The sequence below is a fragment of the Diadema antillarum genome, unplaced genomic scaffold (assembly GCF_040938485.1).
Source record: "Diadema antillarum isolate AM-2024a unplaced genomic scaffold, OU_Dant_1.0 seq00001265_RagTag, whole genome shotgun sequence".
Lineage (NCBI taxonomy): Eukaryota > Metazoa > Echinodermata > Echinoidea > Diadematoida > Diadematidae > Diadema > Diadema antillarum.
In genome coordinates, this window is record NW_027272047.1 from 205521 (window position 1) to 232862 (window position 27342).

General features: G+C 37.6%; 1 protein-coding gene across 1 annotated transcript; it reads right to left on the reverse strand.

Annotated features, from left to right (window-relative positions):
• Positions 1 to 583: 583 nt before the first annotated feature.
• On the reverse strand, positions 584 to 26850 carry LOC139745416 (estradiol 17-beta-dehydrogenase 11-like). Its single transcript, XM_071655806.1, has 6 exons — positions 26670 to 26850; positions 9026 to 9134; positions 5254 to 5386; positions 3173 to 3420; positions 1814 to 1930; positions 584 to 674 (listed from the first exon to the last, which is right to left on the reverse strand). The coding sequence occupies exons 1-6, from the start codon at positions 26848 to 26850 to the stop codon at positions 584 to 586; spliced, it is 879 nt and encodes a 292-aa protein (XP_071511907.1).
• Positions 26851 to 27342: the final 492 nt, after the last annotated feature.

Here is a 27342-nt window from a genome sequence, read left to right on the forward strand (position 1 = left end):
CGAAACTTTATTTGTAAGCGAAGTTTGTTAAAAATACAAAGTGAATCTTAAGGTTATATTTCATTTCAGCAAAAAGCATATTTCAACCTACCACACAGAAATAATTTCGACCAATTAGCAAGGGATGACAACGTCTTTACCTCTTGAAAAAACCCAATATCTTTAGGGGGGACAGATGTCTTTTTCTGAACAGAAATTGGATCAAAACAATGAATTTAATTCAAAGTTAGGAGTCCATTACAACATGTAAATTTGCGGTAACGTATCTGATTGGCGATCAAAAATCATATATGATGCTCTATTTCAATTCATTTTTACTCAATGAATGGCCATCGTTTAGAATGTTCCATTTTTTGTTTCGTATTTGACCGGTTTTGAAGTTACCAAAAACACATCTTTGAATGTATTACTTTGTGGTTGATTTTTCGGTTTTACTCACATGGAATTGAACGCTTAATCTGAGAATGGCCCATAAACATATATTAACATATTAACAATCAAGAGATACATCAGGTGGGATAGGGTCGCCCTGAGGCACAAACACTTTCCATTCAGGCAGGGATGATTACTGTGAGTCTTGCATTTAGTCTTCATGAAGTCCTGTTTGGTTCTGAGATGGTATCTTGACGTTGATGAAGTCCAACAGGGCTAGCCGACCATCATGTGGGAGTAATCTGTGAAGACAGTACAGTTTAAAGGCCTAATTTACCATTTGCAGATGAAACAAAAACCCTGCATTAGTGCTTTAAAATGCTTCTAAAATGTGAGTTAGGGATAGAAACAATCACTGTAAAAATTTGAATCGGCAAGATCGATGTTAAGTGTTGTTAGATATGTAAAATGTGAACAATAGTTATGATGAAAATGTTTCCAGACTAAACCGTCTACAGTTACGGTTTATTGAGAAAAATACAGATAAATATTTTAGGCTTTTTCGCGAAAATCTTATAATATTATGATATGTTTTGTGGCAAAACAGACGTACACATATGCATTAAATGTCACATCTTGAAAATTGTGTAGATCACTGTTCCCATTGGTAAACAGGTTCTTTAATTGTAATTCGGTCTAATGTCTTCTTTATCCAGGGAAGCCTCTTCACTGTTGTCCTCTATCAGACAGCCCTACTATTATTATTACCCTAGCATTGCCAGGTACCCATTTATACACCTGGGTTGAGAGGGACACGGTGGGCAATTAAACATCTTGATATAAGCACTGGGAATAAAATTTGGGTCCTCCGATTTGGAGTCATGAGTCGTATCCACTGTGCCAAAGCCCCCTTTCATTTCTACTTTTAACCTGTTAAGGATGGTTTGATTTTCCAACAACACACATTTCTCATAGACGCTTGCACGAGTATACTTGGGACTCATCCTCAATGGGTTTATAAAGACCTCTCACCAGAAATATCCAACTTAAATGGTGACTGTGATTCTGGAAGTCATCAATGCAGCAATACTTCTGGGTGTGTCTTTTGACTTTTTCTTTCCATAGAGTAAGATCATATATGCTTCAATGCTACTTCTTGGATATGATTCCATCATCATTATAACAGAAGATTCTACACACCCACTACTGAACAGGGAGGGCACTTCTGGAATAAGAGTCAGTACATGACTTTCATAATTTCACATGTTAGAACTCTCGCCATACAAGTTTCTTGGCAGAGCTATCTGATATTTTGCAAGTAAATTCAAGCTGGTGAAAGATGAATTTTGAGCCTTCACCACTATTATGTTTTAGTTTCAAGATAGGAACACTTAGAAACCAAAGGCACATGCACATCCTGGCACAAGCTACTTTCACTTACTCTTTGACAGTCGCACTGAGACTGAAGATCTTTGGATAAAAGACATAGCGTTTTTGTCTCAAGATGCCATCCACAATGACATCAGCTGCTGCTGATGTTTCACTCATTCCATGACCTCTAAAAATGTATCAAAAAGAGATAAATCGATATGAAGTTACATTCTGCAAATGAACAGATAAAGGTGATGATAAAAACAACATGACAGACAGAGTTGTAATGAGCAATGTCATGGAAAGTACCTGGACATTTTTTTTTTTGTTACAGCGAAACAACATTCAAAACATTCAAGGGAGCTTGTCAACATTGGCATGTTTGATATCACCTACACCCTTGTACATATGTGTAGGTGGATGACACCTAGATTTTCAACACTTTTGTTTTAATGGTTTAAAACCTGTGATTATTTGAGCAATTGCTACCTCGGAACTGGTTTATTACAAGAAGCTTCTTCTTCTAGAATTATCTATCTATTATTGACAAATGAAATGAATGATGCACATGAATTTCACGTCCATTGTTGCTGTATCATAGAATTGGTAAGATAAAATATTAATGACAAAATATAACAAAACTACCAATACTAATCATACTAACGCTACTAGTAATCATGTACGTCTGCTCCTAATGCTCATGCTTTATTTACAATCATTATATGTTGAGGAAACACAAACCTTTGCTCAATTTATGTTGGTATTGAGAATCCTGCTATGCAGTGCTAAAACACAAACACTTACTCATTAGATTATAAATCCTATTGTAGAAAACTCAGCAATCTCATATAGAAACCAAAACCTTTGCCCACTTTTGGTTTATAATAGTGTAGAGAATGCCTGCAATTTCGTGCTAAAACACAGACTTGCTCATTGATTGAAACTCCCATCATTGAAGAAATTATAATAATCTAGTGTTGATAATAAAACCTTTGCACACTTTATATAGTGTATCATGTAGGTGTTGAGGATATCTGCAACCAGCATGATGCTGATGCACAAGTTACACATAAATTCATTTTTATTGTATTCAATCTCAAAGAGTAAAACTTCTACACTTACACACTTTAGTGTATCATGCCATTGTGAAGAATGTCTGCAATATGGCGCTTTAACACATACCTCTGCTTGATTATCATGCGGGTGTTTAGTGTATTATGCCATTGTATAGAATGTGTGCAATATGGCGCTTTAACACAAACCTCTGTTTGATTGAGTGTATCATGCTGGTGTTTAGTGTATTATGCCATTGAATGTCTGCAATACGGCGCTTTAACACATATCTCTGCTTGATTGAGTGTACCATGCTGTTGTTTAGTGTATTATGCCATTGTATAGAATGTCTGCAATATGGCGCTTTAACACTTACCTCTGCTTGATTGAGTGTATCATGCCGGTGTTAAGAAAGTGGGGGCAGACAAGAGTTTGCTGTATACCCGTCTTCTGGTAGACGGATCTAAGCTCGGACTCTAAAGCCTCATCCAATCCCAGGATTCCAAACTTTGAGGCGCAGTAGTCCGCAAGGCGGTGCATCGCATTCTGGCCACCAGTTGAGCATGTGGTCACACTATGGCCGCAGTCTGCCTCCAACATGGCAGGTAAAAAGGCCCTTAAGGTCTGTATAGTGAGCATTAGGATAGAGGCTATGTATGAAGACACCTAATTTTCTTATCTTGAAGTTAAAACCAGCCAGAAAACTACCACAGGCTATGGAACATTCTGTAATGTGCATTTGTGTGTGTGTTGGGGGGAGGGGGGTTCCTCGTTGGGTCAATGGGTGTGACCCAGGTCTGCTAACATTCCCACATCCAAATCAGGAAGATTCCACACACCAATCAGGGAAATTACTGTGTGTTACATGCATTTCAATGGGCAAAAATAATTCCAACATCAGGGAGATTTTATTAAATTCTCTTATTCAAACATAACAGATTTTGACATTTTCAGAGAGACTCCTAAAGCATCAGGGAGACTTCTAGCAGCTCTGGTGTGACTCTTGGGAAATAATGGGTTTCCTCATTTGGTATCAAATATTGTTTTTCTTGCTGTTGTTGTTGTTGTTGTTGTTGTTGTTGTTGTTGTTGTTGTTTTGTTTTGGGTTTTTTTTTTTGCCCTGAAGTGTGTGGCAGCTGCCTCTTCCCATCCCAATTCCACAGTCCCTGACTATCTCATAATCAGTTGAATAAAGTTAATGGATCTGCCATCAAAAGGTCATGACTGCAATTACGACTAGTAATCTGATTCAGGATAACGACAGCAGATAGTGAGAGAGGAAACTATGGTAGTTTCAAAGCCAAAATGAGAATACATGTAGTACATTTTTGTATTCTAAAAATGAAATGGAAACATTTAAAGCATTCCAATCATTGAGGACAGTAGACAGAATTGAATGAATGAACAAAGTTAGGAAATAATTTCAACGAAAAGACCTTGCAAACTGTGACTTCAAAAAGAATTCTGGACTGAATAGTCGTACTTATTTACTGCCATATGCCATCAGATTTCCAGATAATATTTAAATGTAGATCTCTATTCAATTAAACTCCAGGGTTGTAATTTTGCTAAACACTTCAAGACATAAAAAAAATCCATGAGTGTTTTATGTAACAGTATACCATCATGAACGAAAGATGAAACCCTTGCTGACACTTCGCACTTGGGCTTGTTCAAAATAATATGAGTTTTTGCCACCCTAACGTGGAATGTGTAGCAGGCGATCAGCTACCCATTCTAGTGACCCTACTGCTACAATGGTGTAACAACAGCCAGGATAGCTAGCCACACATTTGAGAGATCACTTGTGGACATCACATGACAAATTTTTCTACCATCTCATCGCAAAAACATTACATGACATGTCACAAGCTTCACAATTATCGAAGTTGGAAAATGACCAAACACCAGTCTGCAATTTTCCTGGCAATGTTCTGGGTGGTTCTTGGCACATCTGCCTAGTAACTCTTGTCAAAATGCCACATTTTTTTTTTTTTGTGTGTGCAAAATATTATGATTTCCATTTTTTTTTCACAGCCAGGTTGAGATCTAGAAGGAACATTTTCATGAAGCATTTCCCCCCCCCCCCTGACAAACTGTTATTTGCTACTAAAATCCTTGCATCTGACTGGCTGAGAACAGGTTTGTCCAACGAATTTGTCAAACAGAACACTTCATAATATCAAAATGCCCCTGTGGAATATACAATGTATCTTCCACAGGCAATTTGCTGGATTTCAAATGACAAACACAGTCAACCTTGCCTATATTGTAAGCCAAATGTATTTTGACTGAAGACTTTCTGAGAAAATTCGACTTACAATTGTATGAGGGATTAAAATTAATATATTTTATGAAGAGGACTTGGAAAGAACTTGACATAGGTGATTATTCAACTTATGCGAGGTTGATTTAACCAAAGGTGACCGTATCTTGAAAGATTTCTTGCGAGCTCACCCAGAATGCCGAGACAAGATTGATGTTGATGGTGCGCCTGATGTCTTCTTCCTTCAGAGCAAGAAGAGACTCCCCAACCAGAACTCCAGCATTGTTGACCAACATGTACACCTCGCCAACCTCAATCCGCACCCTATCAAACCAAATATGAAGGATAGAAAATGCTTTTTATTTCATTTATTTTCACTTAATATAAAGACATGCATACATAAAAATGTGACAATAATATGTCAAGTATATTCATTACATTGTTACAAAACAAACAAGCAAACAAACAACCAAAGTTATTAAGTGAAGGGGTTAATGACAAGGTAATGGGAATTATTTAAGACTAACCCCTGGAAAGTAAATAAATCAGTGTTTTATCTATGGAGCTACTTCCTACACACTGTAACTGACCATAAAATCAGCAAATGCATGCTACTCACTACACAAGAAGCATACACTTGTATTAAAGCACATTAACAATACATGAGATGCCAGCATTTTCACAAATACACCCCTATCATGCTAATCTCTCATTAATTCATAATGATACTGATCAATTCCAGAATACCCTTGAAGTAAAAACATGTACACCTTACCCACCTCAATCTGTGCCAGGTATCAAACCTATACAGTGCACTCCCCTTATAATGAACACGGGTATGGATAACAACATTTTGGATACGACAAAGTAAAAATTCAGGTCCTAAAATCACTTAATTGTTCGGTTCTATAACAAAATTTCAATTAAAAAAAAAAGAAATCTGATGGTCCCAAGGACAGGAATCCAAAGTATGAATGATGAAAAAAAAAAAAACATGATCACCTTGCCCACCTCAATATGCACCCTGTCAAGACCAGTACAGTGTACTCCCATTGCAAACAAACACAGTTCTAACAAAATTCTCAATAAAATGAAGTAAAAAGTCAGGTCTGAAAATCATCCTGCATGTACACGTGTACCTCTAATTGTATACTTCCATACTGTTTGGTCATAATTAAATTTCGATATATACTGAAAGAAAATTGCCTGTCCCATGCACTTTGAACTTTATTACAGGAGTCCACTGTATGAATGATGAAAAAAAGTGCACTGTACCCTATCAAGGCAATACAGTACTCCTGTTAAAATACAAGTGTAAATGAAATTCTTGTGACAGTGAAGTAAAAATTCAGGTCTGAAAATCATCAAGTATTTCACCTCCTTGTGTACTTTACTGTTTGGTTTTAACAAAATGAAAACTGCTGGTCCAAAGGACTTCATTATAATGGGAGTCCACTGTATTCTCTGAATGAAAAAAAAACAAAACAAAACAAAACAAAACAAACAAACAAACAAAAAACAACAACAACATGTAGCCTACTGTACACCTCACCCACCTCTGTCTGTACCCTATCCAGAAAAATTTGAATGATGAAAACAATCATAATAAGGTTGATAGACCCTTTATGGCAATGGTGATGATGAAGTCTGCAGACTTGGTTAATACATTATGAATTATAAAATAAATCACAACACTGATAATTACGCTAAAAAGGACAGTGATAATAACACCATACATCAATCTAGGCAGGAAATGGAAAAACTGTATTAATGGTAAATAAAGTCTTGAATACTATTACAATGTCATAAACAATGGGAAAATTTGGGATGAATCTTACTGCTACAGTGTATATCATTATCATTATTCACCCCTTCTATCATCAATTATTGTAATCACACTTCAGCTGCAACATTTACCACAATTTACAGAATAAATATTTCCTGCTTTATTTCTATTACTTGTACAAATCTGTCACACAAAACTCGAAAGAATGTCATTGAGAGAAAGCAATTCTTGCACTCCTCCACCCTGAAGCAGACAAATATTGCATGACACACTACACCAACGAGGAAAACATACCAATGTTCGAATGCATGTGGAGAGAAGATCAACCTAATATGGAATTTCTTTTTCAACTCTTAAAATACACCCACAGAGTTCCTGGCGGGTGACGTGGTGCCTCCGCCCAAATGTGAAACTGCTGTGATGACTCACAGCAGTTAAAGGGGAATCAAATTCGACTGAGTGAATATATATACAGCAATATCAGTTGAATTATCAGTGAAAGTTTGAGTAAAATTAAACAATCTACCGGTATTCAATTTGTGATATCACACATGGATCACGTTGTGAAGAAAATGTTACAAGAATTCAGCAAACAGGCTATTTTCATTTTCTCTAGCATATTATGAAAAAAAAAAGCACTTGGCTAATCTCTTCCTGAAGGCAAGAGGAATAATAATATCATTACAGTGCACACCCAGTCCTCGGAATGCCATACAATCAAATTTGAACCTTGAAATTGTTGGTCAAGCGTATCATATGGTCTGCCAAAATAACCACATAATACCATAGTATCTAAAATTGCGTTCCAGCTTCTGACAAACAACTACCCCCACAGTAGGCCATAAGGTTTTAATCAACAATCCTACTGTATGGCTTTAATCATGCTTACAGTACATACAAATTGTATTTTGTACTCTGTATCAGAGGAGTAGTCATAAACATGACACAGTAATAATTTATCCATTTCAACTCCCAGAAACCAATTTTTTTGTGGTTTTGTGCTGCCTCCTCTTAGAATATTTTTGCTTTATACTGCTGTTTCAAATGGAAGTGTAAAACATTTTCAAGTTTTTTTATTTATTCATTTTACTTTTATTTCCAATGCACATTATCAGAAGCCTCTTTATTGAGAAATGTATGATCCTTAAACTGCAACATATCTAAGAATACCAAAGTTAATATTTCTACCTTAAACTGAACTTTTTACAAAGTATTCTCCTTCTGTGTGTTACTTTGTACCTTAATGAATTTCATTAGTTCTCTCTAATCTTTCTCTAATATGGAAAAATACAATTTTGAGTTGCCAATTTAAAATAAAGATGTGATAAATGTGTGCCCATTAAAATCATTCGAGGACACAATGGCTTTTAAAAAGGTGTAGGTGAACGCTAGTTACGCAGCACAAACCCCTGTTGGTCATAAGGGAGTCTGTGCCAATTGCATCATACTCTGTGAGCTAATTATGTAGCTGCTCCCTTTTTGGGGGCAGCTACACTGTACTAACAGTACACGTCCTATAGGGCAGGGCCTATGGTGAATATGTAGGCTTTTTGGCACAGACTCCTTTATATGACCGACAAGGGTGTGCCTGTAAACTAGGCCAGGAACCCAGCTTCAAATTATATTAGACACAACTCAAAAACATTTCAGTCAGTATCAAAATCATAAGGTTACAACAGAAATCTGCCTTCTGTTCTTCACTGCGATAATGATGCAATAAACATGTTTGTTTGTTTTTTGTGAAGGACAGACATTACTATTAATAGAATACAACACATCAAATGCCAAATGACTGACATTGCTAACGTTGAATGTCGTCACACTTCGGTGAGGCTAGGGAGAGACTAACCTATATAGGAAGAGAATGCAGCAGATATCTGTCTTTGCTGTAACGCTTTAACTTCTGATGCGACGAGCCTTTCGCTTTGCTATCAAAGTGGTACATCTGATACCACAAGACTATGAAAAGTGTTATGCTTTGCGTGCATCCGCTGTTAATAGTTTTGCCGCATCAGACGTATCGCTTAATAGCAAAGATGATAGTCTCGCTGCATCAGAGTTTTAGCCTGACAGCAAAGACCATCTACAGGTGCATCTTCAGAATAGATTATCAGATAGGGAACGAGACAGGTAAATTTGTGTTCTTGTAGCTTCCAGATACTACCTCACTGATGTACCTCAATGCCGATGCTTTGACCAGGTCACTGTTCGTAACGTCCACTGTGTAGAGGGAGACGTCAGCCCCCGGTGTGGCTGCTTCGATCAGTTCGGCCGTCTCCTTGTTGCCTGTTGGACAAAAGTTTAGGACAGCAGATCAGCTTTAAACTTCAATGATGTTTTCAGAGTATATAAACACAAACATGTAGGACTAACCGTGGGCTTCAAGGGTACAGCAAAGTGCCCATTCATTTCACTGACCTTGAATACTTAATGTGAGTCTAAATTGCCCTACATGTACAACATATGCTCACAGGAACGTTTGAAAATCATTGCTCATTTGCTTCCACACTCATATGTGTTCAGTAAACTGACTCATTTCATATTGAATAATGGCATCATAAACAGAGAGATGTAAAAATTTCATCAAAATTGGACAAATAAGGAGCTTTTAAAGTTTAACTGTTGTCATAAACACTTTGTTACAATCCCTTTATGCATATTTTTATGTAAAATGAAGGGATTAATGTTTTCTACCAAGCTTCATAATTCATCCATTTGAGATATAGCACATAAATCTCATAATTTCCTTTGGAAAAAAAAGTCCTAATTGATCAAATAAACTTTATCACACCTTCAGCATTGAATTAAAGGTTGAATTATACTGTATGAAACCTAGCTGTTGTAGCTAACATACTGTACGATCTGGTGCACAATGTTGTGGCAAGGGGCACACCATACATTGTTATACTTTTGTTATATAAATGGATTTCCTCTTTAAAAGATGCAAGTTGCAGCCATAACAGGAATACATGAACATGCAATCACTATGCTTTGTCAATGTGACAAAAGTAATGCTTGAAAAGAAACTGCGCTTGCAAAAGCATTCAGAAACACATCCTTCTTTGGCTGTGAAGAGTCCTGTTTGTACATTGTACCACACTTTGTACATGATCAATGACAAACACTTGAACTAGATCTTTATGATGGCAATGATCAGTTCTAAGAAAACTCTCTTCAATTCAAAATTGACAGTTATGACAGAATAGCACAAATAAAGAATGATCATCTTTTACTCTCTGTCACGAGGGGAGAACATAAACACATCGAGAGAGGGTGGAGGGAGAACAGAAATGATAAGAGAAAGTGATGTGTGCACACAGTTCAGTTGTATCCACAGTAATTTACAAGAGACTAAAAAACTATGTAATGGATCGGGGTTGAAGTGCTTTTTAAAAGTTTACACGTGGACAATTCCACTCTATGAATACCATTGAATCAATTTTTGATAAGTACTCCAGGACACCCCACAAAGACCAGAAGGAAGTGTGCAGAAATAATATCATTTCATGGCCAACTAGAACAGATATTGAGCCTGTAAGTTTCATTGATTACTTTACAGCACTCTGTGCTTGTGGGAAAGCTGTGTTTGCTTCTGTTTCAATACCTGTACCTGTCTATCACTGATGTTAAACCTTTGATTGAATGATAAGGGTGCTGTTGTTAGTTTGCCCACAAAAATTGCACAATCAGGTAGACATACAATTGTAGTTCCTTGAATATTTTATTTGCATTGTGATCGATGATTTTCTAAATTCTGGTAACATGGAAACCCCCACTCTTTCCCATGATATACCCCACTATTATTTCCTTTAATCTGCAATACAACAGTTGCCAGATAAGCATCGTTTGAGAAAGTTGGCTGCAATCAAGTGCAGTCAACCGTTCAGAATGTTGATTGCATTCAATCACAGTGGGTTGAATCAAAACACAATTATCATGATTTATAATATAAATTTTCCTTCAAAATCCACAACACTCTCAGACTTTGGAACTTGTATAGAATGCACTTGTGTGATGAATGATTTTGCAATTGAATAGAACTGGTGACTCATTATTTTTTCACAATTTTTTTTGATATTTCAATGTTCTAGAAAATTACTGCACAAACATTATTCAGCAATTTTCCTGGTTCAAGAGCTATTCAAAGTGCGAGTAGTTTGCATTAATGGATGATGTACGGATGGTGATTGGTCAACCATCTGTTATTCCTTAAAAGGGATGATATTTGTTTGAGATTGGGGATTTAGATTTCAACATTTTGCAAGACAATTACAAACTACTTAAAGAAATGCTATGAAATCGGAAGAGGAATGCCAAGTTTATTTGATGAAAATCAGTCTTTAAATGGATGATATGTGCATCAAAACACAAAGTAAAACAGTGGTGGTCCCACCTTTTATTACAATCTCTTTGTTTTATCTTAATCAGTCATTTCAAAACGAATTTTCATTAAATAATTTTAAATTTCTTCTTAGCTATGGGCTTATCGGTTTCTTATCATGTCACAAAACATAGGGCAGCCAGGCCCCATCTCAACCAAAACTACACCATACCTCATGTGCTTTTGTTCAGCTATTGCCACAATTGCTGTGAGTGTTCAGTTTCACTGAGAATGACACAATGGTGGTTGTGTGCTCGATCCAAATACTGCAGGTGGCTCAGCAGTTGTTTTCATGTCAAAGAAAACTTAGATGTCAATGTCAAATCATTGACATTGTTGGCTACAAAACCAAAAGTTCTGTTTTGCTACAGACTACACAAATTAGGATTAAAAAAAAAAAAAAAAACTTCTATTGAAATGCAACATTTCATTTCTGTGATTCAATTTCCATTCATGTACTGTTGTGTTATCACAAAAACGCATGTACCGGTACTATTACCACATAAATATCTTCTTCTTCTTCTTCTTCTTCTTCTTTTTTTTTTTTTTTTTAGTGGTGTTCAAGATGTTCGTTGCTCTGGTTTTTAAATTTATAATTCTTGTTGAATGGTAGTCAAATGCAAATTGGAGAAGGCTACGGGAGCTGCATGCACACCACTTTTCTTTTCTTTCTTTCTTTTTTCTTTTGGCAGATATGTTTAAGAGATTGCATTGTAATTTGATTAAAAACTGTTTCATGAAGTACATCCAATTACAGTAGTGCTGTGATCTACATCTAAGGTTTGGGAACTCTTAAAACTTAAGTTGACCCACAGCTGTTCATTTGTTTCATGCAGACATGGCGACTGTAATTTACATAGAATCTACTCAGAATTCACTGTAAAACTTCTCCATCACCTGTCCACCCAACACGTTGTGATTTGTTGTTGTGTAACATTGCAAAAGAAGTTGTCCCCAGTATATTTGACCCTGCAGATGCCCCCTCCTGAGATGCCCCCCCCCCCATCATTAAGAGTGGAACAGTCTGCAAGTAGCTTAAATTGCATATTTAATCCCAAGCCAGCCAAGAGCTGCTAGAGAGTTCTTTGTGGGTGCACAAAGACCCAAAATTTGCCATTGTTCTAGCTGCTCTACCAAGGTGAACATCTCCCACTGAGCATCTCCTCAAATCTGAAATTTGCCCAGAAAATCTGCAGCCTGAAGGTATGTTTCTGTATCTTTTATTGATTTCCTGTTAGTTCCAGTCACAGAGTATAAATACTGAAAGTTGTATACTTGTTTGACTTGATTTAAAAGTAATATTTCAAGTATTGATGGTGAAAGTTTCCAACTCATGCAAGTTTGAGTGGTGTACTCAGTATTGTATAGTAACTTGTGTATAGTTATGTGTTATGGGTCTAGAGGGAATAAGTGAACAAAATTGAACTTGTGTGTTAGTTATATATTAGTAACATGTTACATATTAGTACAAAGATATATGATGCATGCTAAGGTAGTATACATTTATATATTTGGAGCTAAAGTATGTGTGTGTAGTTAAAGAAACTTTTGAAGAGTTCAAAGAGTTGTCTCATAGGGTATACCATGCTATGTTGCAAGGAACTTTGAGATGCAAGAACAAAGGACTAGTTGTTTGTACTTGATGCTAAGCTGTGTGTGGCTGTGTGTATGAAAGAGAGTGTGTATATATTCGAGCGAGCGCAGTAGTTACGTCCTTAGACTTCTGTATGGTTGTCTTGGGTTTGAGGGGGGGAGGGTTAAAATGGTGGCTTCAAGACTTTTGGCGTGCCCAATTCAGGCATGCATTTTTCCTCATTGTTCGGAATCACTTGCCCGAATCAATTTTCACTTATCCCGGGTGTTTAGGCACTTATAAACACTCTGCATTTGTAAACTAACGATGAACCCTTCTGAGTAGTAAAGTAGACACCCAAGTGATATGCCGTTTATAACTCTTTGCGTTGTTGTTAGTCTCGGAGTGTTTTCTTTGGGCGTGCAAATTCTCGGGGTATCGCCGCCAAGCGGCAAAGAAAGCACAGGCGTTTTGTGCGAGACTGCCGTGTGCGGTATATAGGGCTCACACGGGTAAATACGTGTAATTCCCCATAGAGACGTGTGTTGAAATTCAAATTTCAAAAAATTCTGTAAAATAGCTGGGAGAAATGAGGTGTTACATCTTCACTAACCTGGATAAGTGAGCCATACCATGTCATCCATCAAATTTCCAAGGCAGGTTCTTTGGCTCAAACTCTGTCCTAGGGTCCGCAAAGCCAGACTACGAGTTCTTGTCACTCAAAAAATCACCTATCGTCCGTACATGCACCCAATGAAATATAGTCCCTTCAAATTCCATGAGAAAGGCTTTCATCTTCAAACCAAAATGCAGTTTGTAGAGGAATTCATACTCAATATCTACAGCTATTCAGTTTTATGCCAAACTGCATTAATGATTTTAATTAAATTTTTTCTTCATTTATTTTGGTATCTTTGGTACGAATATGTGAAGGGGTCTAGGACATTCCATTTTATTTACAGGTGTGAGCCCTATACATGGAGGATAGAACCCAATAAAACGTTCAGAATCTGAACTTCCATACATAACACACGCTTGCCATGACTCCATACAAATCCACAGACGATGGTGGTGACACGATTGCAAGCAAACTAAACATTCACAAATTCGAAATTCATTAAGAAACACATTCCTGATATTGTATTTCATAGGCGAAAATATCTTCTTACACATAAAGGTGAATAATTCCCTCACACGTACAAAACGAATTGGTCCCGACCTTAAAAATATCGAATTTCCCCTATACTCTCATTTAATGTTAATGGCAGCTACCCTGATAGCAGGGACTGGTAAAAATCGCGTCAAATCTAAGTCTTTTTTAGGTCACGACAGACGTCATATTCACGGCATATATGTACGTCTTATAGTCGACAATTTGCACCAGCACAAGACGTAAAATAAGACGTCATATTCTGATGTCTCATTGCTTTAAAATTGACGTCGTTATGACGTCTCTACGACCAGAATTTTGCGTTCACGATCGTGGCGTTCACACGGGTAAGAATCACGTTATATCCACGTCTTGTTTGGTCGTGTTGCTGTCATATTGACGTGTTTTTTACGTCTCCATTGACGTCATTTTCACGTCATATATTTACGTCTTTTTGACGATAGTTTGCACGAGGGCAAGACGTAAAATATGACGTCTTTTTTGCGTGAACCCCCCCCAAAAAAAACAAAAAACAAAAAAAACCGAACTGGTAAGTGTCACATGTCATCTTTACGGCTAAGTTTATATTGTGCTCCTTAGCTAGATATACACTGCACAACCCAATGATGATGTGATGTCAGCATATATATGTAATTGACCTATTTAGTATCCTACACACCCTGATAATCTAGACTCTATGTCTACGTCCTATATTTCTAACTATACAATCGCAATGCATCACATGGTTTATATATCCACAAAAAAGTGTAATGCTTGAAGGCATGGTTACTAAACAAGGTTCCATTCTTATCAGGCCAGCTGAAATACAAAATAATCATATCCTGAAACACTAGTTGAAGCTTGAATAATGAATATCACAATAAAGTATACAATTTCTTACACATTTTAAGTTTGAAATCAATATGAATACCTTTTAGGTTAATGTATTTATAGCCAATAGCTTTTGCATATTAGATAATCTCTCATGTATAATCATGATCGATATAGAACCAAAACGCATGTCGACTTTTTAAGACTTTATGACGTCTTAATGACGTCTTTATGACCAAAACACACGCATTTAGACAGGTAGAACTCATGTCATATGGAACATGAAAGTTGAAAAAATATAGGCTTTGATATTCGGGTTTTGTTTTGTCTTTTTAATATCTGGTACATAGGGCCTATTCTCTTAATGAAAATCCATGATAGATGTAAAAAAACAGCAGCAATCAAGCTCCAACTGGAATCATTATATTGGTACATGGTCTCTTAATGAAAATGCATGATCGATATAAAAACAAACAGAAATTACGTTCAAACTGAAAAACCCGTCCTTTATTCACTCACACAAGTGTGTGTGTGTGTGTGTGTTGTGCGCGCACACACACACACACACACACACACACAAATTCATGTTACTGTCCGTAAAAAATGGCAAGTCTTTATCATTCAAACGGTATATAATTCATATAGATTCATACATAAATAACACAGAATGAAAAGGTAACACTCAATAACAAAAAAAAAAGAAATACATCGACGACATCAAATATTGTATCAGTGTCTTCTTATGCCTACTCTAAATAACTTTTAAAACCCAAGTGTTAAAAACAACAGTTGCAAAATACAATGAAATAAAAAAATAAGGCTCATAAAGCACATACAAAAAATATTGACATGTCATATTGACACGTCATCCTATGAACATTTGAAATATAGGCAAGACTGTCCATAAAAACTTACTACCAGGAATAAAATTTCCCATGAATCTCAATAACAAATTTGAATAAAATCCGACAGAGAAAGTGGCTGATACAGCACACACACGAATGTGACAGCTAAAACAGCACACACAAGAAAAAAAAATCATTTTGTACATATAAGTCTATCAAGATTGATTTCTTTAGTAGGTTTCGCAGCCAAGATTATTCCAGTTATTTAACCTCGAATGAACTGACATTTTATAGTATTCCAGTTCATTTAATAATTTTACGATGAAATAAAATTGTAAATTTGCCACTTTTGGCCAGTATACAATACCGTGCTTAGAGTCCATCTGGTATGAATTTGCCCAGTTTGGTCTGTTTAATTGCTCCAAGTAGTCAACCTGTATGCTTTTTAGTGTGCCAGTCCGTTTCCTTGTTGTCAAAGTCGAAAATAGTCAATATATCATATCTGTCAAGCCGATTCCAATTGATATCAAATACTATTTCTATATAGAAATGACGTGAAATCATGCCATAGATAGTCTTAACGTTGTTCCCCCCCCCCCCCCAAAAAAAATGGAAAAAAAATACCAAAGAAAACATATCTATTATCAAGCTTTATTAGCCGTAAATAATTGGTTGAATAATTGACATAACATTTCTGTCATATTATTCTCATGAATGTAACTAGTAAAACATGGTTGTATAAAGACGTCGTCAGTCTGCTATCTAGGAAGTCACTAATATACGTCGCAAAAACTGACATAAATAAACGCCATAGATACGTCGGTAATATGACGTGATAAATACATTACAAAACTGGCGTGAACTTTACGTTATAAATACGTCGTTATGGTATGACATGATAAATACGTCGCAAAAGTGACGTGATATTTACGTCATAAATACAACAATAATATGACGTGATGAACACGTCATAAATCTGACGTGAATTATACGTCATAAATACGTCGCTAATATGACGTGATCCTAAAAAGTCATGAAATTGACTTGAATTTTACGTCATAAATACGTCGCTAACATGACGTGAATTTTACGTCATAAATACGTCGCTAACATGACGGAATAAGTATGTCGAAAAACTAACGTAAATTAAACGTCATTAACCCATATCGGGCCATCTACGGGATATTCCATAGTTCGTCCGAACGCCGCAGGGGCCACATACGGAATATCCCGTAGTGAATAAAATGACATATGAATGACGTCATTCACTTCCGCTGAGTACTATGACTGTACAATGCATTGAATGGCAGCATGTTATATACCATGTAAAAGAGATTGTTTTCCTCTTTCAAATGATATATAACTTGTCTATGTTTTTTTTTTTTCATTGCTTGCTAATGAAGAGCGATTGTTTGGAGAGTTGTCTGTTTGTCGGCGTGTGTGCGCGAGCGGTGCTGGGCCACTTGGGTGTTTGTGTACACAGGTGCGTTGGCCCGATAGGGTCGTCGCTAACATGACGTGACAAATATGTCGCAAAACTAACGTGAAATTTACATCATAAATACGTCACTAATACGACGTGATCCTAAATAGTCATGAAACTGACGTGAATTTTACGTCAGAAATACGTCGCTAACATGACGTGATAAGTATGTCGCAAAACTAACGTGAAATTTACATCATAAATACGTAACTAATATGACGTGAGCCTAAATAGTCATGAAACTGACGTGAATACTTTACGTCATAAATACGTCTTTAACATGACGTGATAACTATGTCGCAAACTAACGTGAAATTTACGTCATAAATACATCGCTAATATGACGTGATAAACACGTCACAAAACTGACGTAAATTTAACGTCATTAATAGGGTCGTCGCTAACATGACGTGACAAATATGTCGAAAAACTGACGTGAATTTTACGTCATCAATACGTCGCTAACACGACGTGTTAAATACGTCGCAAAACTGACGTGAAATTTACATCATAAATACGTAGCTAACATGACGGATAAATACGTTGCAAAACTGACGTGAAATTTATGTCATAAATACATCGCTAAAATGACGTGAGAACACGTCACAAAACTGACGTGAAGTATACGTCATAACTACGTCGTTAACATGTGATAGATACGTCGCAAAACTGACGTGAAATTTACGTCATAAATACATCGCTTATATGACGTGACGAACACGTCACAAAACCGACGTGAAATTAACGTCATAAATACATTGCTAACATGACGTGATGAACACGTCACAAAACCGACCTGAATTATACGTCATGAATACGTCGCTAACATGACGTGATAAATGCCTCGCAAAACTGACTGGCGTGACATACATGGATACATGTCATATAGATACGTCGCTTATTTTATTATGATGTGATAGATATTAGTCCTAAGACTGACGTGAAATTTACGTCATAAATTCGTCGCTAAAAACGACGTGATAAATACGTTACAAAACTGTCGTAAATTTTACATCATTAATGGTTGCAGTATGACGTGCGACCAGTCTTTACAAGTTGGGACCTAATTAAGACGTATTATTGACGTCAGTCTGCTATCAGGGTACAAGGGTGGCTCCTAATGTAGCCTTTAAACAAGGCGACTCGCTCTGCGTGCCCCCGTATAGCGCGTTTACCCCACAAACCTGTTGGCCGGCGAGTGGTTCGAGCCGCCTTTATCCACTCGTTCAGGGATGTGTACTTTTGTCGTTGTTGTTGCTTTATATTCTTTGACAAATTTGCGTACAAATTTGACGCAGAAAATACACACGGCACCAAGGCAAGCCTCGTTAATATTAAGTAACTATTCTTATTCTACTTAATATTAACGAGGCTTGCCTTGGTGCCGTGTGTATTTTCTGCGTCAAATTTGTACGCAAATTTGTCAAAGAATATAAAGCAACAACAACGACAAAAGTACACATCCCTGAACGAGTGGATAAAGGCGGCTCGCTCCACTCGCCGGCCAACAGGTTTGTGGGGTAAACGCGCTATACGGGGGCACGCAGAGCGAGTCGCCTTGTTTAAAAGCTACTACTAATGTGGCCGGTACGCCTATACAAATGGAAACCATATGAATTGGAGGCACTAAACCCCTCCCCCTCCCCCCCCCACACACACACATGTATGCACTTGTTCTCTTGTTTTGTTTTGTTTTGTTTTGTTTTACGTTTTAATTTGTTTAGTTTTGTTTTCCTTTTTGAAATTTTTGTTTCTTTTAATATGATTTGTATATACAGTGTATATATATATATATATATATATATATATATATATATATATAATACATGTATGCATATTATATATACACACATACAATCATGTATGTATTTTTTTACCATGTGAGAGCATTACGTGTCACTCCTGCTGCACCCCACGCCGCACTCTTCCGGTCTATACAACTCGACAGCATGCAGCACTCGTGAGGAGCAGCGCGGAATCTCAAAAAACCGTGTATTAAAGTCGTGAAAAGGTGGGATGATTCGTTTCATGTTTTTATTCCAGTGAGCATATTCTAAACTGAACTGAATTTACTATCGGATTATTATCATGATACTGACGGCTATGCTGCGGTGATTATTGAGTTTTTAATGAGGTTAACTCTGATAGCGTAGGTCTACTTAATTTTACAGTGTGCCACAATGTGCATGCTTGGGCGTCTCGAGAAATATAATTTGAACGAATAGAACTCGCCTAGATTATTCATACATGTATATATCAGTGACGGATCGGGGGGGGGGGGGGGGGGGGGGGGGGCATCCGGCGCAGTTGTGGGCCATGGGTCGATGGTCAAATCTGTTGTGCATTTGAAATAACTTTAAGGTATCATCATAGAACTAATTAGTAGATGCATATGAATTTACTGCCCGACAGTGAATCTTGTGGGAATCATTTGGTCATGGGTCATAGGTGATTGTTTTTTCCCCTACTATTAAACAATGTTGAAATTACACGTTCTCTCCACACCTTGGAGATCCTTATTATGCTCCATGCACAAACGCAATATTATGTAGGCTCTACTGTATATATATATATATATATGCATTACTGCACAATGATTCCATGGGAAAAATTTTTGGTCAAGGGTCAAAGGTTAAGGAAAACGTTCAAATTTCACAAATTTTCCCATATTTTGAAAAATACAACTCAAAGTATTGTCAAATTGGATGTTGCTAGTTAGTGATTCATTGAAGAACTGTGGGCCATGAGGTGAATTAAAGGGCAAGGCTCAAATATCAAGTGAAACTGCTCGAATCTGTTCTTTTTGAATAAACAATTTAGCCATCAATCCAAATCAAACCTAGTGTATAAAGAAAGTATACATTCAACACAATCATTTCTGACATATTTTGTGTCATTTCATCTTTTTTTTTCTCAAATTATGTGAAACTGTTGTCTGACATTGTGAATACGTGCTATTTGGAGTACCATGCATTTAGTACCGTCTGCTATGTCGAAATATTGGATCCCGTGAGATTTTCATGCCAAAATTGATTTTTTTAGCTAACTTTGTCAATTTTGGGGTGCTAAATCGAAAAAACTTTGGTTCCATTTTTTTCGACCACGTCTTCAGCCGCCATTTTGAATTTCAAAATGGCCGCTTTAGCAAACTGTATTTTGACCCAGTTCTCATAATGTGAGCATCAATGAAGGTTCAAATTTGATGCAAAAAGCATGTTTATGATGTCAAACATTCTGATACACCATTTTCTGATATCGTAGAGTGTCTTGATACAATTGGAGGGCTGCCATCTTGAAATTCAAAATGGCCGCCATAATTAACTGTGTTTTTACCTGTATCTCAGGTTGTAAGCATTATGGAAAGTATAAATTTGAGGCAAAAGTATGCTTATGATGTGACAAGTGACATTTGACATGATGTGACATGCTAATATATACATTTTTGTTTTAAATGATGGATCATTTTGGTTAGCGGCCATCTTGAAATTCAAAATGGCCACCATAGCATATGCAATTGGGCCTATATCTGGAGTCGTATGCAGTGTGTAAGGTTCTAACGACAGTAGGGGCAAAGAGCATGCGTATGCTATCAGACTTTCTGAAACATCTTTTTCTGTCCATTTTGATATTATACTAGTAGGTGGCCATCTTGAAATTCAAAATGGCCACCATACCAGAATGCATATTTTGACCAATATTTCATGTTGTAAACAATACAGAAAGTTAACATTCCGGGCATAAACCGGGCTCATGATGTTGAACATTCAGATGCACTTTGATCCCCTCCGTAAAATTGCAGATCATTTTTGAGGCTGCCATTTTATCATTCAAAATGGGTGCTTTTCAACTATAATATCTATGGTTACAAGCAACTTTTAGGCATATCAATTTTATTGAGGTATACAATGTACATTCTTTTACAAACATACACTCACATAATCATACATTCTGTAATAATGGATTATTCGCATTGGCTGCCACTCTTGAAATTCAAGATGTAGATTTCGACCCATATTTGGTGCTGTAAGATCTTTACCCTGCAAACTCAAGCATGCTGGAGCACTTTCATGTAGGACCTAAAAATATGTGGAAGTCAATCACTTCAATAAATAGTATTATCATTGCATAGACGGGACTGTTTCCTGTAGGTGCACTGCCACATTGAAATGCAAAATGGCTGCCATGGGAAACAATCCTTCAAGAGCATTGCATTTGGGCAAAACTTGTGAATGGGAAATCATGTGATTCTGGTGTCAAAGCAAATGACTTTCAAAAGTGCCTAAATAACTGTGTCTGAGTGACTAAATGCTCCCATTTAGACGATTTGGTTGTGGAGTTTAAATAAACAGTATTAGCCGTGTGGGTATACTCGAAAATTTATCGGAAATTTACTTAGTTAATGTCTTCTAGGCTCGTTCCCTGCATGTGTTTTTGAAGTCACAGCACTTGTATAGGGCTGTACACAGTGGAGCATTTGTTCTAAATTCTTCCAGAAACAATGACTTTTGCATTTCTTGCCATATGAACATGATAATGAATTCTGTGGCTACCATTGGTGTAGGGAGCCAAAAGCATTTAATTGCACCGTTTATGTATATCCGCTGGAAATAACGACAATGTACCATATCATATTCTCCTGAAGTAGAGGCACAAATTAGGTTGTGAAGGTTTACAAGGTTTGTTCTCTGGATGTGTTGTATCAAGATTCTACGAGAGCAAATTGTCCAGGTTGAAGTCATCTACGCCCAACTTCTGGAAGGCATGGACTGTCTCATTGCACATTCTGCATGATTCAAGGCTTAGAGAATTCTTGATCCATCTGCTCTTTGAGACATCCTCAAATTCTCAACTTCAGCCTTTGCCATGAAAGGCATGACCAAGCAGACCTTTGTTTTTCGCAACAATTTGCAGAACATAATCTCTCAACAGTGTCAATTGCACTTTATCATCTTCTTTTCCAGTGATGGAGCAGACAACGTGCGATGCAGTTGCAAAAGTAAAGCAAAGATCCATTAGGAGAATGAAAATGTCAGTGTCTATACGTAATAATCATCAATATCTCTGAAATTCTCTGTTGCTCTTGAAGTAGCATCTAATACATGCAATGGAATGAGAATATCAGCTTCCTCGTTGTGACAGGTGACAGCTCCCATGGCATCTTTGATGAACCCTCTGTTTCTTTTTTTTCCCTGTTCTGTGTCAGACGGAAGAGAAGGCCATAAAATTGTGAGATGATGAGTGATTGTGGAATTACTTAGAACAGTAGAACTTATATAACTTCCGAAAATTGTATCGTCCAGTAATGACTGGATAATGGCAAGTCTATCAGATTTTTGTACTGGTAGAAGCGTTATAAGAAGGTTGTGGCCCTCTTAAGCTTACGACTTTTGATTGAATCTTACACAGTATATTTCAATTGCAAGAGCTGAATGTCTGGCCTTTCTCATATTATCCCAAACAGGGGTTTTTGGGGTTTTCTTTTGGTTTAAATTCTTTCAGATATAAATTCTTAGTACAGAACATGAAAACTTTCTTTTTCATCCCTTTCTAGAATATCCTCCTTGAACGTTTCCGATATCTGATTGCCAAGCACCATATTCGTAAGTTTCAATGCAGTGGCAATTTTTGAGATTGCCCTCGTCGTGTGATGGTGTTCTAAATTGTTGAGGAATTCTGATGCATCCAAAGTGCCAAAGAACTGAGCTTTTATTGCTCCTATGTAGTTTTAGAATCATTGGCGGTACATCAGTAATCATCTTGGAAGTCGTGATAATTAAGGATGACCCACACAAGGGCAATCAGGTAAAATCTACTCATTGGCATTCCTTATTCATTCTGTGTTATTCCAGAAATACATCCAGCAATTATGAACTCCCTGATGAGTTGTTTCATTTTGTGGTCAACAAACACGCCTGTGAATGGGATGCCTGGTAGGGTGACTATGGCATTTTTTGCCATTGCGAAACTTTTGCTTGTTTGTCTTTATTCTCTCGAGGCAGTATCAAGTTTTTGAACCTCACCTTTAATCGCATCAATGCTTGCTTTTATAATGACTGGGATTAAAAATAACTATTAACGAGGTTCCATGACAACAAATAATGTCTTGCCTGAGAGTTAAAACTAATCACGTGTACGCGAACCACATACCCGCTTGGCTATTATGGGATGTGGGATGTAACGCTTACACGCTTGCCAACACTTATGGGAAGTGGTATGGGACCCTTCCCCTCCCCCCCCTTACGCAGTCTTTGCCCCTCAGGATGGCTTGATGACGTCATTGGAACCTCGTCCTTACAGTCTGAATTTATGGCGGCAATTTTGAATTAAGAGATGGCTGTGGTTCTGCGTGACCTGAAAATGAATTCGGTCTAACTAGGACAATTTTGGCAAATTCATCTATGGCTCTTACCACAGTATTACATTTATATGTTTTTCTTTGGCCACCATCTTGAATGTCAAGATGGTGGCCTATCTAATGATCTACAATAGGAAACAGCTGTACTGGAACGTTACACACCACAAGCATGTTCATTACTGAAAATTTGATGCTCCTACAATAATTGCAACATGAGATATGCGTAAAAACGCTACGGCGGCCATTTTGAATTTCAAGATGGCAGCCTAGTAATTGTATCAAAACAATCCACAATATCAGAAAATAATATATCATAGTGTCTGACATCACAACGATGCATTTTGCACCAAATATGAAGCTTCTACAATGCTCATTGCATGAGATATGGCTCAAAATACTGTTTGCTATGGTGGCCATTTTGAAATTCAAGATGGCAGCCTACAAATGGTATAAAAAAAATCCACAATATCAGAAAAAGATATACCAGAGTGTCTGACATCACAACCACGCATTTTGCACCAAATTTCAAGCTTCCACAATGCTCACTTAATGAGATATGGATAAAAATACAGTTTGTTATGGCGGCCATTTTGAAATTCAAAATGGCGGCTGAAGACGTGGTCACAAAAAATGGAACCAAAGTTTTTTGGATTCAGCACCCCCAAATTGACAAAGTCAGCCAAAAAAAAAAATCAATTTTGGCACAAAAATCTCACGGGATTACATAGTAGCCTCTACTAATTGGGCCGGATGCATAAACGCTAGCAATTGCTTGTGCTATACTCGAATCCGTATGCATATAAACAAGCAACTGCATGCGAGCAGAAGCTTTTGCTAGCAAGCACAAGCAATTACTTGCTGCCCGCAAGCAATTGCTTAGAGACCAAGCATTTGCTTGAAAACGTATGCATAAAACATACCTTTTGCTAGTTCTTGCTAGCAATTGCTTACGATTTTCCAAGTTCTGTAAAATGAGCCTGAGCTTTTGCTTAACTGGGACGTTCCCTTTTAAGTATAATTTTCATATTCATGAAAGAAAGACCACCCTTGTGCAGGAGTGGTATAAATCTTCAAGAAATTACTCCTGAGTAGTGTAAGAAACTTTTTCGTTTCAACAACGGGAATGTCCAGTGATTAGCACGCAAAATGTGATGAAAAACAGGTAGGATGTGTGACTTCGGTGGAGAGCAAGGAGACATCTCTCCACGTGCGATCTGGCAGATCCGGGCTAACTGTAAGCAGTGATGGGAATCAACCAGTAATAAGTGTGTGTGTGTGTGTGTGTATAGATGTGTGTGTGCGTGTATGTGTGTGCATTTATGAGTATCATTTCATAGCCCTTCTGCTATGTCAGGAAATGTTTCCGCACACACATGCCCTTTCAAATACATGCTGCCACACTCGCCTTTGCTCTTATGTTCGCACAGGCGTGACGTCCCTTTTGTTGAAAACGCAAGCAATTGCTTGTGCGGGACAAGCAAAAAGGTATATGGGCACAAGCAAAATGTTATGCATATGGATGCATATGACATGGGTTTTGAATGTACAGCATAACTTGTGTGAACCCACCCTGTCATGGCATCCCTGCATAGGTTCCTGACCAGATTTTGGGGACTTACGATGATAATTATATGTCGCATGGGGGCGCTGCTGGCACAAAAACGTACACATGAACCCCCACTTTTTATCATTTTTCTGGAATTAGTAAGCCTTCTTCTACAATTTGGTCAAGTTTCGTGAAAATGACATGGGTTTTAAATGTACAACATACGTTTTATTAACCCACCCTGTCACGGCATCCCTGCATAGGTTCCTGACCAGATTTTGGGGACTTGCGATAATATAGTAATTATGTCACATGGGGGCGCTGCTAGCACAAAAACGAGCACATGAATCCCCACTTTTTATTGTTTTTCTGGAATTAGTAAGCCTTCTTCTATAATTTGTTTATGTTTCGTGAAAATGACATTGGTTTTGAATGTACAGCATAAGTTTTATGAACCTTGTCCTTTAGCTCACCCCTAACAGAAAACGTCGATGAGAGATTTCGGTGTTTTCTGCCGCGTGATCGCGCTATTTGCTCAAGAATAAGAATGTAAACCCTAACTTTAAAACCTTTTCCTCGTTTTGGCTACCTTTTTCTGCAATTCCTGCAAATTTGGAGAAAATATCGTGGATTTTGAAAGAATTGTGGGGATTTAAGTTTGTCATTGCAGATTTTCTTGCCAATCATGGTCTTGATCCTGTAACGCTATCATTTTGGTACAGGACGGCAGATTAGTCATATTCTTCAAAGTCCCGGAGGAGAAAAAACAAGCACATAAACCTATGGTTTTATTTACATATTTGGGCTTCGGATGGGTCAAAATTACGGTATGGAAAGTTTGAAGAAAATGACATGGACTTTCCTTTAACTGAGGAACGTCCTTAAGCAATTGCTTGAGCTAGACCTTTTACTAGACGAGCTTGTGCTTTTGCTTGAAGCAATATTGCTTGTTTTATGCATTCGGCCCATTATGGTGAGAGCATACCAGTCGCCATATCAACGTCTTTATGGGGTTTCTCTATTATTTCCATGGAGACTATCATAGCAGTGTTTGATCCTGAGAACTTCGGAGATGGTAAAATGTTTTAGATGATGTTTTCAACTCTTCAAGCTCCAGATAAGTAAACTGGTGCTGTACAATGAACAACTCTCTATAACTACTGACAAAGTTTTGAAAATACACATAATTCTCTGATTTAATTCACATAGTCATGAACTATACAATAGACACATCACGTTACGAATTTACTACTTCAAAAGTACAATTTACAGAAATAAAAATCAATGCCGGTGAATGTCTAGGGAAAGCAGTTCGAATTTACATAGGCCTACATTACACGCACGTACATGTCGTGCAGCTGGTCGTGTTACTCACTATTATTCTAGCAGACAAGTACCAGTGGGAACCTGCTTTTGCGTATAGAGAACACGTGCCTACCTACAATATATCTTAAACATAAGCCGTGATTTCCGTGTAAAATGGGGGGGGGGGGGGGGAGGGGGAGCAAGAACACATGCCATTTATGGAAATTGTTAGTAATGCCCATAGCGAAATAAGTGTGGTCTGCAGATGGCCACCTGCAGGCCATCCGATAGTTATCCGATGCTGTGCCATCCGATAACTATCGGATGGCAATTTCACATGCAAATTAGTTACCATCAGCAAGCCATCGGCTAGCAGATGGCTTGCTGATGGGTACATTTCCCGATGGCTTGCTGATGGGTACATTTCCCGATGGCTTGCCGATGGGTACATTTCCCGATGGCTTGCTGAGAGCACTGCGGATGGCTATACCTACTGGCCATCCGATGGCTATCCGATGGTTATCCGATGGCATCGGATGGGATCGGATGGCAATTTCACATGCAAATTAGTTCAAATTCAAATTAGTTCAGATTCAAATTCAAGCTGTTTGGGAGGCTGTACTGCTCCATCATGTAAAATCAAAGGAAGAAATCCGCATGCATCCACAAACCACGTCACAATCCTTGTACGTTATAGTAATGGGACAATTTCTGGCTGGTGTATCCGGTCATACGAAGTCAGCACCCTTCTGCAGGAATCTCTGTTACGATCAATTTTCAATATATGTCATCTCGGTTCATAGAGATACTAGTACTATAAAGCACTTCCCAACAATATCTCAAAGTCCGATCGGTAGACTTACCATCGCGCAGGTAGGTCTATATATCCAGTGCACAACACACACAGTCCCACTCATAGCAATTTGCGTAAATATGTCTCATGGAGCTTAACATATCGCATGGCAGGAGTTAGCTGACACAATTTCCAACGCAAAAACGTTTAGGCTCCACTCCTGATACCATGT